The following is a 17,639-nucleotide window of genomic DNA, read 5'->3' on the forward strand; positions in this document are numbered from 1 at the left end:
AAAAAAACAATAGGAAAACAATGGATTTAGTAACTATTTCACATTTTAAAAAAGATTGTAGTTTTAAAAAAACGGTGAAAACTACAGACAATTTAAATTTACCACCAAAATTACAACAAATTGACTTAAATTTTATCATTTTTGCTGCAGGTTTTTGAAAGACAGGTGTGAAAATGTGATTACGCCCTCTATTGTCAAAGCTAATAATCAAACCATAAAATGGCAAAGTGTGTACGACACGGTATGTGTGTACACATGTGTTGCTTTTCTTGCTACCCACACAACATAAGCTACTACAATTTCAACTTTAACTATTTCCTATGCAGCAATTAACACACCATATTGGCGATAGTAGTGATTAATTAACAAGTTTGTGCTTAATGATGTTTTAAGACTTAATGAATTTGGGGTTTAATAGCCTCATTAATCTGATACATGATATGCATAGAAGGCCATGGTGGAATTACGAGTAAATATTCAGTGTTAACTGTGTCAAGTATAAGGCCATTACATAGGCACAATGACACACTTTGCTCTTATAAGAGTAAATGATGCATGGCTTCAGCTGACATCTGAGGCCATTACATAAAGCAAGCTAACTCCAGCTCTGCCTATATATTGTGCCATTCTCTCAATATTTAATGATACAACCAAGCTATCACTATGGACCACAATAGCCTCATCCCAATGGCATAGTCCAATAACCTTAATTACATAATCATAGTGCAAAATTTAACCTCAAGTTGTAGAGTATGAGTTTTTGTACCCAAATTTTCAAAGGTCATTCAATGAATGTGCAGATGTATTGGGGTTAAAGAACTGTGCCCTGATGGACGAGCATGTTGTGGATTCTAGTGTGTACATATATAGAAGCTGCCCAGTGTACACAAGTGCTTTATCATGGCTGCCACCTAATATCCTATGGATGCGCATAAAACCCATGAAGACATCCGAGGAAATATTCACTTCAAGTGATTTTCCCACTTTTTTGTCTATTAGTAATAAAATTAATGGTAGATTTTGACATCAACTTCCCCTCTACTAAAAATTCTTTGGTGGCCTATAGGTGTAGGTTAGAATTTTCAGGTCAAACTCGGCTGATTGTTGTGCGACTGTAACTAAACCCTGGCCTACATCCACGTCGCACATGACCAACTTGCTCACTCGTGCACCCATGCGTTGAGGGCATACAACTCACTCGCAAATCCTCTCCCTCTGGCTGGGTGGAAGGGAAAATAAAAATTAGTCAAATGCAATTCTATCGTTAACTAGGGTGTTTTTTAACCATCCTTTTAAAAACCTATTGCTTCTCACCGCTGTTGAAAACATATTTTTGTGTATGATGGTAAATTTTAGCTCTGGTGGGGATGGAAGCTTCACTAAACTCATCTGCCAGATTAGTCTAGTTTCTCCACTTGATTATTATTAATAATTCAAATTCAATTAAACCAAAAATGATATATCTTGAAGCAATAGAAGTTCATCATATAACCAGTTCCGCTTTTCAATCATATAATTTTTCAAGAAAGAAGAATGCTAATTTGAGTTTACCGACATGAGATGGTAGTTTCATCCAAGATGATCGGTTTTCTAAAAAAAGACGACTATTTTATCGTCACATGAAAATGCATTAGATATAAGATTATTTTGAGCTTGCAATCGCTGGCTGCATCACTAGCTTGTGTCTAGCCATGGCAACTCCACGCTATCCATCACGTTTATATGGACCAGCTGTCCTCCTGTATGACAGTTGATATTTTAATCCGTATTGTTTGATGAGATCATTAACGATACAAATATTCCCATTAAACCTTTTTATCTAAATGATCTCATTATTTTTTGTTGCAACAATACAATGATAATAATACAATAAATACTAAAATGGGCACATAATGCTCAACGTACTTAATTACCGATGCTTGCATTTGGCGCTGATGATATTTTAACACAATAAGGTTAACAATAGTAATGTGTATACAGGTGTAACCAAAACAATGATATTTTAAGGAAAATGTGCTTGAAAACACTTCGTGGGCAAATCACTTACTAACAAGTTTGTAGAAATATAATCATTTTCATGTGAAGTAAAAAAGAAGAATGTTTCTTGCAGCTTTGTCTTGCCATGGAAATGGTCTTGCATGCAGGATAGATTTTTATGTTAAAATTGTAAAAACTATAAAAACCAGATGCGGTAAAATTGCTCAACATAACAAAAGTCCATTACTTTGTATCTCAATAATGGGTGTATTTATTTATAATCTGTGAATTCATAGATCTTTGTGGTCTTGAGAAAACTTAGACACCATACAAACCCATGACAAACATATATCAGTTGCTTTCATTTAAGGGAACCATAGTGAATCAAAATGTTTGAACTTAGAAGTTTGAAATTGATCAAATTTAGATTACTAAATGAAGCTGTACTCAAAATATCCTCACCGTGTGCATGGGAAAATAAGTTGCAAAATTATGATAACTCAAAACTAATCCATTATGAACACCAAATAATTCATTTCTAAACATGATAGATTAACACAATGAAAATATGTCATATTTGCCAACTATTAAAATATCACATATGCAAAAAAGGTGTTGAGAGTATTACAAATTGATTGCCAATAACAATGCTATGAACTCCAAGATCCCAGGTTCAACTCTGACCCTGTTAACATGCTTATTACTTCCAAGGTCTTGGATAATTTAACAATTATTATCATGCTATATCAAGCCAGATTATTATACTACATCATAAATCACATCCAGCTTGGAGACAATGTTGCCCCAAAAATGTACATAGTTTTTCAAATTTTCATTTAGTTTATATTTCATGCAATATTTGAAGTTTGAAGTCGGCAATGAGAGAAATTACTAATTATACGCTACAAAGCCTAAAATCAGATGAATATGTCATCATAATTATAAATGTATAAAACCATAGACCATTTAATGGTCTATGATAAAACAGCCCTAACAGCAGTACATCCTCAGAAAAAGATGAAAATTTTGCACCACCAAAATTTGTTGTGTTACTGTTCAGGAGGCAGGGCAATGCCATAAGCTTGCAGGGCAAGCAGGCAGGCTAGCTAGCTAGGCAAGCTAGGCTGCAAAGTATGATTAATGGAGTATATGCATGCCTGTTTGGCGCCAGTCTGACTGCCCTTAAATATGTTAATGCAGCAACGACTAAGCTTCAAACTCCCTCCCCCCTCCCTCACACTCTCAGCAGCATAATGACTACAGCCTCGTTCAAAGGTTGCAAACATAATCTGTTGCCATGCCAATTATTTTATACCATTATCAGCAACATTATTGTTAAAATGACCTAATACGATATCCTTTAGTATTATTACATGATTACGAAAATGCACTTCCATTAGGCAGGGAGTTTGACTATGATTATATTAGTACGCTATTATCATTATGGATAATATCATGATTGATCGTTCTATTACACCTACAAAGAGACAACAATAAAAACTCAATTATTATTAGATGTACTCCTAGGCTTATTTCATGAACTAAAATGCAACTTATTCCGGTGTCATTTGCTTGCTCACTCTGCTTGCAAAGTGACTACATTAATTTTGTTACTGTTATGTTAGTTAGTACAATAAAACTTTTAGCTCAGCTAAATATTTGTAGAATTCTACCAATGTAGCATTACAAAACAAGTTAATGAGTATAGGCCCTCTAGCATTTGTATTTGTATGGTTTATTACTTTTTACTTTGACAAAGAGTATCCATTAAAGCAAATATTTCATAAAACCATCCCTTCCATAATAAACAGAATGCTTCAAAATGAAAATAAATTAAAGTTATACAATTAAATATTTTAAATAATGTTTTTTCCCTTTTCTTTTCTTTACCCATTCCCTTTTGTCTAATATTGTCTCATGCTACATGCTACCAATACAAATCAATGGTAATCTAAGATACGCCATATTAATTCTCCTATTAAAACAACTACTAGTAACTTTTGCTCTTCCTAAAAATAACAACTATTTCACTGTATCAAATTTTTGACATTCACAATATATGAGGTTTAAAGGTCATGCACCTTTCTCAATCCTATCCCGAGGAATCAAATATTTTGGGAAGATCCTCCTATTCTCTTACCATAGCCCAGTGCATCTCATTTTACTGGACTTGAGAGACCCACTTTGTGGTATAGCATATGTTCAATACAGTATACCTCTCTCAGTGAATTTTACCCTGAGGTAAAGGGTTAAACTCCAAAGCAACTCTGGGATAGATGGCTAGATGCAAGATGCATGGAGCTGGTTTCTATGGCAGAACAAAGAGGTTCTCTCTCCTCGGGGATGTTGACCTAGTCTAACCACCACACTATGCGGCACTGTGGATGAACTCAACATCTAAACCCAGTCTGTACATACACAACCATTGTATAACCTTCTCCTTAAATTTTAATTTCAAAATTAATCCATTTTTAGATGTAAAATATCACTATTAATTAAGATGAGGGCATATTTTAAGATGATTTTATTGTACAGGAAAGATGTTTCACAACATATTCAAGCGGTCATTTGTTATTTCTTTTTCCGATTTGAATTTAGTTTCAAAATTGGAAATGCACTGAAGTCTATATTACTAAAATTGGAATATAGCATTAGCTTCATAATGGATTCCTCAATTTTCAATGTCAAAATTAATAAAAAATTAAATTGTACAAAAAATGTATCCAAGTAATTGTTTCAAATAGAACAGAAAAGATATTTGAAGCTCTTCTTTATAATAATTCCCATCCATTAGTACATTTGTGGTACAAGTATGTATATCTAGACATTTTTTTGGTTGCTACAAATAGATATTACAGGATCAAATTCTAAAGGTTCGTTTACCTCGTAACACATGACACGTACGCCATCCTGGTTTCAAAGAAATGGTTGAAAAAGAGAGCAACATCTTTGCCATTTCAATCCAACAAACTCAAAAATCTTTTAATCTCTAATGGAGTGCATTTGACAGATTTTACATGTATCATCATAAAAATAGTACCTATTATTAGTAGTATGATGCTGGAACACAATGTAAGGTGAGGGTGGAAAACTTCACTATTTGATTACTCAAAAATATGATCGCTGATAAAAACACAGGCTCATTACAATTGGATGGAGGATTGATTTGAATCAAAAGTGAACCTTTGGTTAAAAAAAGTAGATTTTAACATTTTTACCAAAAAAAGTGGACCTTTGTTGATTTTTTTCCTTCAAACATTTACAATATTATCAGAACAAAGTGAACCTTTTAATTCAGATTGGCATTGGGGTGCACTCCCTGCACCACCCTGGCTAAAGCTTTGTTGCTCTTCATGTCCAAAATTGACAAATACGAAAATGAGAATTTGACCAGATATTTAACGAAAACTATTGCCTGATATGGAAATATTCCTACAGCTTTGTTGTGCCATGGGTGCTTAAGTTTGAAGTGCCAATTGGGCTACAAAGAAATATAGTTGGCAACATGTTTCATATACATGGCTTCAAAGAATCCGAAAACACACAACACTATTCCTTTTTCTGTACAAGGTAAATAGCCCGATTCCAAGTTTAAACTTAGCTTATTCACTTGCTGAGCACATGAACCCACTGGGGCTTCAGGTCCCATCATGAAATTCAATGTGCTTGGAAATGCCTACTTTTTTTCCTCTTGAACAAGACTATAAGAATAAGCATTCAAACTCCCAATGACCAAAGGACAGGGAAAGAGGTTTGCCGACTAGCTTAACATATTTCAGTTGGTTGTTGACCATGGCACTTGGGTTTTGAGCCTGAATTAGTTGTTTAGTATTCAAGTATTGTATTACACAGCCAACGATGTGTAACAAGTTATACAAATAAATACAGAAATATTCTGGTTGCGTTTTTGGCTGAACTAACATTGAGCATTGCTGTTCAAACAATTGCTGCTACTTTTCGCCCTGGGTTAAATTGATACAACAATCGTACTACAGCTACAAAGCCAGAAGTAGCCTTTTTTTATTAGGTCATTCTCTTTACAGGTCTATTTACAATGAAATGTTGATATCCAATGAGGTCAAATTTGTCCAGCATGGTAGCCGTGTGGCTTGTGAATACCAAATAATATACAAGCTATTCACCCTGGATGGATTATACATGTATTATTCCCTGGATCAAGTTATGTTCAATCAGGTGTTCAATATGTTTGTGGTGCTCCAAATATACGCTATTCTTTGGTTCACTTCAAGTGCGGTAGAATGCTTTTTCGCTGTGCAAGCTTGTAAATAAACCGCCCTTGTACGCGAGCGTGTACGCTCAGTGCGATTAATTAATGTGCATGATTCGATGTTGTGCCTAGCGATGAACGCACTTTCATCAACTACCATAGTTGAGGTGAACCAACATATAGGTGGGAAGATTTGACTTTAAAAGTTTTGCTTCTGCACCTATCATACATTCATTAATCTGTTTATTCAGTCTGAATTACCATGCAGAATTTTAATGATGATTATTTCATTATCAAATTGTAGAAATTTTAGATTGCACAGACAACAATTCACCAGCAAGTGTTATGTGTAATCCGATTATCACTATGCCAACTGGATCACGCCTTTGAGTTCTGCACCATGAACAAAATGATCGCAAAAGAAAGTTTATGGCATGTACTACCAATTCCAAAAGGTGCGTGATCCAGTTTATGGAGTTATGTAACCACTTCGCTGGCGAATTTTAAACTGCTAAACCAAACTTGCCTACCTGCTGCATGCAAAACCTGATTTAACCAGCTAAGTTAACATTTGCATGTCTGAAGCTTAACCCTTATGCTGGTTTCATACTACCCTGCCGCTTGCCGCTGAGCGGCGTGGCGCACGCGTATTGCAGACAAACGGACACAATCAAGGCTTGTCATTGGTTGAAACGCCCTGCCGCTTGCCGCAGCGGCAGGAAAGTATGCTGGAGGCTTAACACGTGATGTAATGACGGAATCATCCTAAGTGATATATAGGCATGCTTTCGGTGGCCCGGCCAGCGAAAGACCTGTGGCTAAGTGTCGCCGAACTAGTGCTTGGCATGCGAGGTGTCTCTGGTTCCAATCCCACCCAGAGCAAGGAACTTCTTTGTTTGTTTCCTCTCTTTATCCCTTCCTTCTTTCCCTTCCAGTTGCCAAAAATCCCTTCTGGCATTAGGGTTTGTGAAAATAATGCTCTATACCCCACCTCCTCTACCATTTTCAATGGTGGATCCAGGGGTGCGGAATAGGCACTCTTGTCAAATGGGCTATTCTTGTTGAAATACATACACCCCATACGGAAGACATGACCTTAATCTCCCACACAGGGAGTGTGAATTTCAAATGGGATTCCTGCCTTCCATAAGGGGTGTATGGAATTCAACTGGAATACCACCACTCTGCCAAATCAGTCTTAAAGTCTGGGAACTAGAAGCCCATTTCCAATCCTGGATCCATTCCTGATATTGTATGTAGCATTTAGCAGATTTCATACCAGTATGTGACTCGGCAGTTTTCATTATCAGTGATAGAAACCAGTTACCTATACAGGGTGAGTCAGTACAAACCAAACCTAACTTGTATCCTTTGTATCACCTGTTTATGAGAATCATAAATTTGATTAAACAGTTTCCATTTTGTTAGCATTGTTTTGATGAACCAATCAGCCTGTATGCTTGAGCCCATGATGTCACCTCTTGCTATATTCATAAAGGTGCCATTGCTCATCAGTATCAGAGCATTTGGATTGCTATACTTGAAGCAAAGCTAACAAATTGGGCTTTGTGGTCATGTAAGTTAACTTAAAAGCATAGCAGCTGAAATGAGTATCCCATCATGCATTACAGTCTATCTGCTTGCTCCACAGCAAATACAAATACATAATTAAGAGCCGCTTAAATATTGAGAGCTATGGATAGTTTTGCAATACTTTAGAGATCATATTTTTTCAAACAAAAGTCTAAGCTCCCCTGATATAAGCAAGTAATTGAAAGTTGAAGTGAAGGATTTTGTGTACACTTTCTATGGCGTGTGCAGTTCTACTATTGTACCGCAGAGCATGATGGGATACATCTATCAGCTGCTGTGCCTTAAAGTAACATTACAAATAAAATAACCATTACGAAGCATTACTAGAGAAGATATGGTTCAAAAAATTTCATTGACTCACCCTGTACTTATGTGTAACTGTCATTTCAAACATACATTTATTGCGATTGGTTGATAAAACTATACAGGTATAACTTTAGGCATGATATGACCAATCACACAATCTAGCTGTCACCTATTAATGACAACAAGCACTGCTGTAGAAGATGCAATACAAAACAGTAAACAAGAAGGAATCATTCCATTGGGTTATCCCAATTGAAATCCACACACTCCCTATGGAAGACATGACCTTAATATTCCACAGAGGGAGTGTGAATTTCAAATGTGGTCACTCAAACAGGTAACCCCATTGGAAATTCACACTCCCTGTATGGAATATTAAGGTCATGTCTTCCATAGGGGGTGTTATGGATTTTAACCAGAATAGCCCAATATCTCCTTCAAAATAAAAACACAGAATCTATGTCATTTACTTGCATACTATGTTTCACCTGAAGTTGGGTAGTTAAGTATGTGCGCATTTTGCTGGTCGCAGTATCGAGTCGCACACATAACCTAATCCCACAGAACGTATGTCACACAAAGACGGGCGGTCTGTCGACAAGCTTACGGCACCACCATGTTGAAGCACTGATGTTACTACCAAAGCCCAGGTGAAACGAAGCATAGATACTGCATTTTTACTGCCAAATAACAGGGCATCATTTGCTGTATTATATCTGTGCAACTATTGCCTCTTTACTTGGCAGGACAGCCGTGGGGCACCAGCAAAAAAAATTCCGGGTTCATGAAGGGTGGGGGGCAAAGCAAATTTCAGAGATGTCAAAAATCATAAAATTTAGCAAAATTTCTGCTATTTTTTCATTTTTTTTTTATTGGGGGAGAGGAGGGGAAAGGTCTCTGACTGGGGCATATGCCCCCACCCATACCCCCTCCCCTCCTCTAGTGCTGCCATTGGAGGACATCGTTTGATTATGAATGTGTATATCTTACCAATTATTGACTTGAAGTATGGTGAGACCTGTGTCTTGAGCTAATTGTTTCTTCTGTTCTTCTGATGGGTATGGATGCTGAAATATAAACACACACATAAAATGGATGAATATCTTGAACCTTTGTAAAATATCATCAATTTATTTTTAAATTCCATGTTTAAATTTTATGCCAAACTCTCGTATAAAGTGCAAATACATTTCCACGAATAAAACAAGGTTTTGCTGGCACAAAGTGTGTAGTATTTTTAGTAATATATTCAAAACAAACAACTAAAAATGTTGCTAATTGATTTTCAATTCCGAAAATAGTGAAAACCAAATTTCTATCACTGACAATGATTTCCGCAAAACAGGTGAAATGATTTGTAATGGCTAGCACTCAAACACTCAAATTGTTTTCTTTCTTGATTGTCATATATTTATTTTTACATTTATCGATACAAGGAAGACTTTTCCAAATACATGTACAGTTACCGTACTCCCTAATTTCTTATTAAAATGAATAATTGATCATATCTTTATCTTGAAATAATCATAAAATGCATACATTACAGGGGCAATCACCTACCTCCTATTCATACCATATCAGGAAGTCATAATGCACTCTTGCAGACATTCAACATTAATAATAAATACGATTTGCCCATTACAAGGTGTCCATTAAGAACGTCTTATGGTTCATGTCGGCAACAAAGCCGCCTCAAAAAACAACAGCTAATCAGATATAATCACATAGATTCTATCTAGTAGTGGATTCTCTCCACTCTGATAACCAAATATCTGTTAATAACATATTAATATTTCATCATTATTACCTATTGCGCTATTTAGCCCTACTGAATGGGAGAACAGGTGGCATATACATTACAACCGGATCCGTTCACAAATCGGCCATTTTCATCAAATCGTAAATCTCTCGCAAGATCAGTGGGCTAATGTTATTCAACCGAATATAATCCACCCCAACATTCGGTTTTGTATAACGAGAACGTACCGATTTGCCTAAATTAATGAGAACGCAACCCAACATATGTTCCCATATTTCAACTATCAAAAATTACAGATTTGATTTGGATTATGTGATGCTTCATGCACGTATGGTCGTGAATAAAAAGACACTTTTGCATTGATAATGACAATGACCCTGTGTTCACTGAGCATAATGGTATTGTCTAATGCCAGACTGGATTTGTTACACTAGATTACCATCAGGTGAAGAATATCACATTAGCATAATTAATAGCTGCCCTCATCTCACCTTCAAACACAAATAGCTGCTCTATGTTCACCTGTCAAATCAGCCATTGTGATTGATACCAAAAAAAGCCTACTGTGATCCAAATTCAGCAGCTTGTTTCACATCTTGTGCCTAATGCCAATCACACAAGAACATGCAAAATATGGCCATTCTATGAATGTAGGCGAGGTGGCGTAGCAGATAAGCGTGCACAGTTGTACATATCCAGCCTAGCCAACCAAGGCATTCTGCTTGATTGACCGTGCGCAGTTGACATGAAGCGATCAAATTCTGGGAATATGTGTCAATGTGTATCAAATTAAAAGAAAATATACCATTGCCATGATAAGGAAAATGAGAATGGCTGCATTTTGGTAAAATTCCAGGAAATTTTAATTTTTGAAGTAAATGATTGATATAATGATTATCCTGCACTGGCTTATTTTGTTACAAACTAATCCCATTGTCATGCTAGGGGAGTCATGGGATATTTGCACACAATGCACATTTGTGCATTATTGTTTGTTTGTTTGTTTCTTTGTTAGTTTCTGTCTGAATGTCTGTCGGTTGGATTCGACACACACAATTACACATAAGAATTACTGTAAAAATCTTGGTACACATGCATGTTAAAAAAACATGAAACTTCAATCAAATTTCCACCAAGTTTTGTTCAATATTTCCAAATCACTAATCCAGGAATCTTTTCTTGTGCCTACGATGCTTTTTAAAACAATTATACCTAGGATGCAGTGTATGCGTGTGCAATAGCAGTTCCTTGTTGCTGCCCCATACATCCTCTGAGCTCATCTATCATCTTGTGTTTATACTACGCTCTCCCTTCATCTACTTGCACAAATAAACATACAACATCCAATGCTCAGTCCTCACTGGGTCAACTCTGGTGAAACAAAGATGCAAGCTTGCCAATACCCCCATTTTTGCAACCCAAATGGGTAACCTCTCCAGATTTTCTGTACAATTTTGGTCTATTTCTTGACCTGTATAAACCTATGCTTAGAAAAAATATTGATGCTATTGTCATTGGCCACCACAATTTCCGATAGCTTCATGTCCCAAAGAAACGAATGGTAAAGAGCAAAAAATTGGGTGATTTTTCGGCAATTTGAACCACTTTTCAGACTGAAAACTTTTGGCAACCCTGCAAAGATGCAGCAAATTTGTATGCCCACGTTCTCATTCTAATTTCAATATGATATTGTTGAGTGATGGTACTAACTGCAAATTAAGGTCTAGATTGCATTCAGACATAGGTATATATCTTGACTTGATTTAATAAAAGGCCTTAACTAAGGGGTACATTTGAATTAAAGATGAAAGAGGATAGAGAGTTTTCATACCATCATCCTCATAGAAACTTGTATTACAAATGCAGGCAACATCAAACATAAATATGAGATGAGAATACATACACCAAATTTTCAGATCAAGAAAGAAATTACTTATGAAGATGAGAAGTTGCAAATTCAATAAATGAAATGGAAACAAGTAAACAGTTATAGAATTTGGTTCAATTTGTTCAATGGAAAGAAACACTACTGTTTAAGAGCATGTAGAGCAAATAACCCACAAGATGTTAAATTTACAACTAAAAACCTATTTTGCCAAATGCTACTATTTATTGAAGCCTCTTCATATCCAATTAAATATCATATAGAGAGCAGATTATGTTTATTTGTGCAATTAGTTTGGGGGGCTTGTATCGAGGGTGTTTACTAGTACTGTGTATTTACATTTTATATTAGCATTTGTACAGCATAGTTAATTTTGCTCTTGCGTTTTGTTTTCAATGCCAAATGTAGTCAATGTTTTTGCTATAAAAAAGGTAAAGGAGACGACCCTGTATAAACAGTGATCGGAGTGCCCATCTCTCTTTCATTGGCGATTGGGCCAGACTCCTCCATGTAATGTTGCTATAGGGGGAAGTCTGTTTGTTACCTTCCCAGCATTTCAGAATGCCAGTACCCATTTATACACCTGGGTGGAGAGGAGTAATCGAGATAAAGTGCCTTGCTCAAGGGCACAACACGAGGGCATCGCCAGGGGCCTGGGACTCGAACCCGCAACCTTCCGATTATGAGTCGGAGCCCGTTCCGCTCAGCCACCGTGCTCCCAGTGCTACAAAATGAATATACTGGCCACTTCCATTGGCACAAAGAAATGAACTATTAAAGCTTGCATCTTGTTCCATTATAATATAATAAGGATGATACAAACAGAACACAAAACCACTGGAAAGGAGTGTATAGGTCAATGTTTGATATCACAATAATATTCCACTGATATTGCTATTAGTACTGACGTAAACCACTTTTCAGTGGAATACAATTAATGATATAGGTATAAAGGAAGTAGTAGAAGATTAGAAGTGTTAGTGAAAGTCATATCTACAGCTAGAAGTCTTACAGTTTTGGATCAAAGTCATTCTGATCCATCGGATGGAATGGAAAGGGTGTGTCACACAGCATAGGACTGCTTAACTCTGGTGGTCAAGTCAGTTAAGTCAGTCCTGCAAATACATACCGTGAGGTGCTGAAACAACCAGTTCCTGAGAACATTAGTGGCCGCTTTTGGGAAGATTCCTTTCTTCTTTTGCATCCTAGCGAACCTTGATTCTTCATCTGTTTCAAGTTCCTCCCCTGAACCCGACCCTACGCTAGTATTAGTAGCAAGGCCACCATCTGTAGAAGAAAGAGCAAGCACTACATACCGTGAAGATGTTGGAAGAGCCACGCCCTCATGATATTTGTGGCAGACTTAGGGAAGATGCCTCGCTTCTTTTGTCTCTTTGCCGCCCTGTCATCGTCGTCATCGTCCCCTGTACCTTCCCCTGACCCTATGCTATTATCAAGACATCCATCTGCATAAATAAAGAGACAAAATAGGCACATTTTTTGCATCATCAAAGACCAATGTCTTGTTCAAAGCCGGCTTCCTGGATGGGACTGGACTAAAAGGGCCACCAAAGTAACACAACCCCTTGACCTTCCCATCTGTTGGTCAAAGTCAGGGAAACATGTAAACATTAACCCCATTAGTGGAATAAGCCACATCTTTACTTTACCAACCATTTTTAAGGATAATGATGGAAGAAATCCTGCGGAAAGAAACATATAAACATAAAATGCAAAAGATTAAGTTAAGCTGAAAATAAAATTCTGTATGCATTAACAACAGTTTCACACAGTTATGTAATTGTGGAGAACCTTTAATACAAAACTGTAACATTAGGCCATGGAAAGTCGTTTCCCGTCACCCACCCTCACTTCATTTTCTGACCCTCACTTGAATTCATTATTGTGATTTTCCAAAAAATACCGATAAAAACTGGTTATATTTGCAAAAAAAATTATGAATATCCCTTTATTTTTTGTGGAAAAATCAAAATCAAAACATACATTTTGCTGTCAACCTTTTTTAATATACTTTTGAATCTCATTTGGGCTAAACATCCATCTTCAAGTGAGTGAGGGGCAAATAACAACACATTTTACATGCGTGTTGGTCATATAATGAAAGGCAGAAAAATAATGAATAATGAATAATGAAAGAGTTACCTCACTTGTTTTCAGAAATTATGTGACGGGAAACTCAAAATTGACTGTTAATGGCCTTAAATGTTGCTGTAACAATGTAATATGTTTCTTATCAACTATAATCACTATTAATTACTTGATTTTTAATAAAATAACTATTGTTTCCATGTTTTTGACCATATAAAAGAGAACAGATTCAAATCACACTGGCAACTTTACAAATAGAAATGGACAATTTTGCACCACTACATTGCCGGATGCAGAGAATCTGTTTTTATGGATCTGAACTTATACTGACAGGGCACACACTATGGACCACAATTGCCTCATCCCATTGGCATAGTTCAATAACCAGTGCAAAATTTGACCTCAAGTTTCAGAGTATGAGTTTTTGTACTCAAATTTTCAAAGGTCATTTAATGAATGTGCAAATGTATTGGGGTTAAAGAACTGTGTCTTGATAGATGAGCATGTTGTGGATCCTAGTGATATTTCAGCTATATCACATGGCAAAAGGCTAAAACATTTTACACAAAGTGCTATAAGCTTTTGACGTTTTAGGCTCCGAACAATCGATTTTGAGTTTCCCGTCACATAATTTTTGAAAACAAGTGAGGTAACTTTTTCATTATTCATTATTCATTATTTTTGTGACTTTCATTATATGACAAAATGCGAGTGTAAAACACGTTGTTATTTACCGCTCACTCACTCAAAGGATGTTTAACCAAAGATATAAACTTGCAAAGAGGCTGCAAGGTCAAAATTGATACCAATTCCTTTCTTTTTATTATTATTATACGTCGTAAAAATCAGCAGTGTCATTGACATGCGATATCGTCCACTGCATGACAGTACGACCACTGTCGCATATCTTAATTGATATGTACATGAAAAATCTTTAATACAAACGTCAGCACAGTCCCATCAAATTGAAATCAAAATACGAAACAATTGCAATTCATGAATTGGTAAGCTTTACAACTTCACTATCGAATCTTGCGCCAACAAAATTAAAGGGAAAACCCCACGCGTGTTTTGTTGATGTTGAATACCGCATAGTTCTTGCAGCAATGTCATAAACACAACGGAGTTGAAATATATAATTTTTTGCTCTTTTTGCATATTAAATTTAGTTTAAAACTATGTCAAATACTATTTAAAAATAAATAATTGATCAATCGGGAAAACAAATATAAAACTAACAGTATTAATATATTTCTTTAATTACCATAAACAACGATATTGTGCAAAGTCACAAACAGCACTGTAGAATAAAAAAAATCAGACATTGAAAAAATATTTTTGTTAGGACCGCATATTTCGTGCAACAGTGTCACAATAGAGCAGAGTTGAAATATATAAATTTTGCCATTTTGTACAGTAAAATAATGTAAAAGCGATACCAAGTACTATTTTAAAGTATATGATTGATATTTATGAAAAGAAATCCAAAAATAACAGAATCAATATATTTTTTTTAAATTCGCACAAACATCACTATTCATTGTGCGATTTCGCGAACAGCACTGTCATGACTGTAGAATCATTGATCTGCCAATGACAGCATTAGTCTTTCAGTCCAATATATGATACGCACGTGGAAAAGGACTGCGACGTCAACGTATTTACAAAGCGTTGCGAACCGGGCCTACAGGATCTAGGCTATCACTATCACATGCCAATCAACAGGCCGCAATGAGTTTACTGCCGGTAGCGAAATCGATGTTTTGAATTTGATTTTTCCACTAAAATGCACGGCTTTTCATCGTTTTTTTTTTTTTTCTCGAAAATCGCAATAATGAATTCAAGTGCGGGCCCGAAAATGAAGTGCGGGCGGGCGACGGGAAACTCAAAATCGACTTTGCCACGCCTATAGCATTTTTTGCAATTGCAATGCACCTTCTGTATCTTCTGTTTATAAGTCTCATCACTTACACTAGCACAATGAAAATATATTTTAAACCAAAATATGCCCTGAGTCCTTCCTCAAATCAATGCATGAATTATTGGCATTTTATTGGCTGATCCAGCCAAGTTGAGGTACTCATACCATGCATGTCGGTATGCGCCAATGTTTGCAAATGGTAATTTAGTCACATGAAGATGCTCTCCCTCACAGCTGCCATATTTAACATCAATAATTTACCGCTATCTCCACAGAGGAAGGAAGGGTCATGCAGGTTTGCTGGAGGGGCTATGGTAGAATGGGGGTGGGAGCAATTTTAACATGAATAATAATATTAGTTCCTCCTCCCCAATCTATAGATGACAAGACACCATTTGACTCATCAGTATGACAGACAAGAGGGGACATTCCCACAAGCTGTCCATTCCTTCTTCCAAAAAATATAGAGGAAATCTTTGGGTTTTTCATAATTGCTTCCACCACAAACAAGTTAGTGATACAGGAGATTGAATCATGTAAAAAATTCCCTTTAAAAGGGAAAGCCAGCCTCAATGTAGAAGGTCACAGTGAAAGGCATTTTTAGAAAATCGTCAGAAAAGTATAACAAAATAATGATGCTATGAACTATACTCATTAGCAGCATTAGCAAGAACTATGCAATGCACTCCTGATGAATTTAATGGGAGTCTTTTCATTTAGAAGAGTCATACATCACTCTCCTGGCTGAAATGAAGCAACACTGATTTCTTTCCCTTTTCTCATCAAACTACCAAAATGATCTGTACATCAAATTCATACACTTCAAAATTCTAAATCTAGCCAATATTAGTTTATTGAATCCCATTTCCCCCTTAATACAATCATGTCAAGATTGGTAGTAAGAACTATAACATTAACAAGTCTTCAAAGCACATTTATCATGATCCTTGTAGCTACTGATTACAACTGAAAGTGCAATTTTTTTATGGCTGCTAAATATTGCACTCTCTTCCTGAAAACTTATCTCTGGTGAAATGTATGTGTAGGATATCCCTCAAAATCCACATGTGATTATGTGTGGCGGAAAAGGACGGAGAAAGATCATGTGTTTCATTCCCTTTTCAAAATAATCTACACTTAGTTATCAACAGCCAACAGGAAAAAAAGAAATTTTTGACTTATTAATTTGCAATTTACATCCTTAGTTCAACTGAAACTAGGTGAATTATTCATAAATAATTCATAACAAAATTCATAAATAATGGAATCCATTTTGGTGACAATTGCTAAAAAAAATTGTTTAACTATCTAACTACACAATTTAATAATCACAATTGGGCAAGCATGGCTCAAATGTTATGCCCCCAGTCAGAACTCTTGCCCCTTGTTGCCACCCCCAATAAAAATCCAAAATTATGAAAATTTCCACTTTTTGCCCCCCTGTTGATTTCACATCACCAAATAATGTCTCTTGTGGGATTCCGTCCTGATCTGCGGTGTTTTTACATTTCGGTAAAAGTTAACCAACTATAAATCAATATTAAAAACCAAAAAAATTGTGCAGATTTTGGGAAAAATTTGTGCCAGGTAATAAATGTAGGCTTGAATCTAAGCATCTACCAAGATTGGAAAAGATTCTGGGCTTTTATTCAGATTTTTCATGTATTTCTTAAACCGGCTGCTTCTAGGTAAAATCACAAGTGCTTCTATTTTTGAAAATTGGGTGAAAAAAGTGTATTGCATTCGTGGTCCGGTAGCTCGAAAATTCAATGGTCACCAATATATTTAATTTAGTTTGTTTACTTGCTTGTATGTTTGTCAGTCAGGAAAACATCACTTTGAAAAATTGAGTCGCCGTAAG

The 17,639-nt window shown here is 36.1% G+C and overlaps 1 protein-coding gene across 1 annotated transcript in view; it reads right to left on the reverse strand.

Moving 5' to 3' along the window:
* LOC140151706 (homeobox protein Meis1-like) overlaps positions 1-17,639 on the reverse strand; it is a 95,166-nt gene that overhangs the window by 16,374 nt on the left and 61,153 nt on the right. Inside the window, exons 10-11 of the mRNA XM_072174042.1 lie at positions 12,878-13,035; positions 9,095-9,171 (exon numbers count right to left, since the gene is read on the reverse strand). Of these exons, the coding sequence (XP_072030143.1) occupies positions 9,095-9,171; positions 12,878-13,035 (235 nt within the window). The remainder of the gene's footprint in view (positions 1-9,094; positions 9,172-12,877; positions 13,036-17,639) is intronic.

Source organism: Amphiura filiformis, chromosome 5 (assembly GCF_039555335.1).
Source record: "Amphiura filiformis chromosome 5, Afil_fr2py, whole genome shotgun sequence".
Classification (NCBI taxonomy): domain Eukaryota; kingdom Metazoa; phylum Echinodermata; class Ophiuroidea; order Amphilepidida; family Amphiuridae; genus Amphiura; species Amphiura filiformis.